Source organism: Bombina bombina, chromosome 11 (genome assembly GCF_027579735.1).
Source record: "Bombina bombina isolate aBomBom1 chromosome 11, aBomBom1.pri, whole genome shotgun sequence".
Taxonomy (NCBI): Eukaryota; Metazoa; Chordata; class Amphibia; order Anura; family Bombinatoridae; genus Bombina; species Bombina bombina.
In genome coordinates, this window is record NC_069509.1 from 10,583,072 (window position 1) to 10,585,571 (window position 2,500).

At 45.7% G+C, this 2,500-nt stretch overlaps 1 protein-coding gene across 1 annotated transcript in view; it reads right to left on the minus strand.

The window, feature by feature from the left end:
- The window catches only part of LOC128642148 (integrin alpha-M), a 592,220-nt gene that overhangs the window by 310,082 nt on the left and 279,638 nt on the right, over positions 1–2,500 (minus strand). Inside the window, exons 14-15 of the mRNA XM_053694828.1 lie at positions 751–987; positions 51–181 (exon numbers count right to left, since the gene is read on the minus strand). Coding sequence (XP_053550803.1) covers positions 51–181; positions 751–987 — 368 coding nt within the window. The remainder of the gene's footprint in view (positions 1–50; positions 182–750; positions 988–2,500) is intronic.

A 2,500-nucleotide genomic window follows, 5' to 3' on the forward strand; every position in this document is an offset into this window, starting at 1 on the left:
ACACACACACACACACAGTAATACCCTGTATCACACACACACACACCTACCTCAGCACAAGGACTTTGCCCTCACTGCCCACAGACACATCTGGGATCCCATCCTCTGTCATGTCCAAATTTCCAGTTACAGACCGACCAAAGTACATGAGACCTGTGCTGACTGCGCTGCCTGCTATACGCTGGGGAAGAATTAAGTTGTTAAGATCAGATGATAGATGTAGGATAGATCTGCATGTTCAGCTGTTTAGAACTTTCTGATTTTCAGGGGTCTGTGTTTTATGGGACATTATAACACTGGGGTGGCTACTAAGTCTGCTGAGGTGGCTAGTAGGTCTGCTGGGGTGGCATAGTAGGTCTGCTGGGGTGGCATAGTAGGTCTGCTGGGGTGGCTAGTAGGTTTGCTGGGGTGGCTAGTAGGTCTGCTGGGGTGACTAGTAGGTCTGCTGGGGTGGCTAGTAGGTCTGCTGGGGTGGCTAGTAGGTTTGCTGGGGTGGCTAGTAGGTCTGCTGGGGTGGCTAGTAGGTCTGCTGGGGTGGCTAGCAGGTCTACTGGGGTGGCTAGTAGGTCTGCTGAAGGCAGTTATAATGATGGGGCAGGATCAATACACTAGGAATAGTGGTTAAGCTGATGGTAAAATATGATATGGTGGAACTGATGACAGAGGATATAATAAGCTCCAGTTAGGGAAAGTTTGCGGGTGGGACCATCAGTAATAATATTTGGTAGAGTTCTCACCATATTTCCTCACCTGAATGTAGGAAGTCCTGAAGCCTCCGTGTTGCCCTGGAAATATGTAGATGGCTCCAACATTCTGATTCTCATATGGAGCGCCAACTGCCAGATCTGGCAATTGGTCTCCAGTTAGATCTGGCAAGATGGAGATGGCAGAACCAAAATGCCCAAGTACCTGTGCAGGGTCACCGTGCAGGGTGTTTGTACACTCGAGTGTGACTGGGGAAGTCACTAGATCTGAAGATTCCAATATCTGGGGACCATGGATCACAATAATTAATGACACATGTTAATATACATATAGTTTCTATTTAGATTGGTTTGATATTTATGTGTGTTATTTAGTCCATGGTAACTACAGTAATTCTGGGCTATATTACAAAAAGAGTGCTAAAATATTAGCTATTGTCTAATAACATCGCTCAAGCGCAATCACAAGTGCGTGTTATTACATGAAAGTGATGATTTAGTCACTTGCCTAATAATTGTGCACACAGTGTAGTTGTATTTTTAACCTCAGTATTTTGTATCTATATACATGTTATTAGTAGGACATATTAATTTTATTGATATAGTTAACTATTATTTGAAATATTTATTGCTACCTTCTATGAGATTCTATATAAGCGCTGACACATTTTTCATTTTTTATTGATTTTTTTATATATATATTTCTGTATATACAATATATATCTATATCCTTATCCATATCTATAAAGATTCATATAGATATATACAAAAATATATACAATTATATATAGTAAATATTTATATTTAAAATAAAAAGAACATTTGAAGTATTCCTATCACACCTTTGGGTTAGGGCAGTTGGCCTAGCGCACCTTTGGGTTAGGGCAGTTGGTCTAGCGCACCTTTTGTTTAGGGCAGTTGGTCTAGTGCACTTTTGGGTTAGGGCAGTTGTTCTAGCGCACCTTTGGGTTAGGGAAGTTGGTCTAGCACACCTTTGGGTTAGGGCAGTTGGTCTAGCTCACCTTTGGGTTAGGGCAGTTGGTCTAGCGCACCTTTGGGTTAGGGCAGTTGGTCTAGCGCACCTTTGGGTTAGGGCAGTTGGCCTAGCGCACCTTTGGGTTAGGGCAGTTGGCCTAGCGCACCTTTGGGTTAGGGTAGTTGGCCTAGCACACCTTTTGGTTAGGGCAGTTGTTCTAGCGCACCTTTGGGTTAGGGCAGTTGGTCTAGCGCACCTTTGGGTTAGGGTAGTTGGCCTAGCGCACCTTTTGGTTAGGGCAGTTGTTCTAGCGCACCTTTGGGTTAGGGCAGTTGGCCTAGCGCACCTTTGGGTTAGGGCAGTTGGCCTAGCGCACCTTTGGGTTAGGGCAGTTGGCTTAGTGCACCTTTGGGTTAGGGCAGTTGGCCTAGCGCACCTTTTGGTTAGGGCAGTTGGTCTAGCGCACCTTTGGGTTAGGGAAGTTGGTCTAGGGCACCTTTGGGTTAGGGCAGTTGGTTTAGTGCACCTTTGGGTTAGGGCAGTTGGTCTAGAGCACCTTTGGGTTAGGGCAGTTGGTTCAGCGCACCTTTGGGTTAGGGCAGTTGGTCTAGCGCACCTTTGGGTTAGGGCAGTTGGTCTAGCGCACCTTTGGGTTAGGGCAGTTGGTCTAGCGCACCTTTGGGTTAGGGCAGTTGGCCTAGCGCACCTTTGGGTTAGGGCAGTTGGTCTAGCGCACCTTTGGGTTAGCACTCGAGAGGAAAAAAGAAAAGGCTTGTTTAGCGAGCTTTATAGAAGTCTATGGGGAAAGGGAGTTAGCACA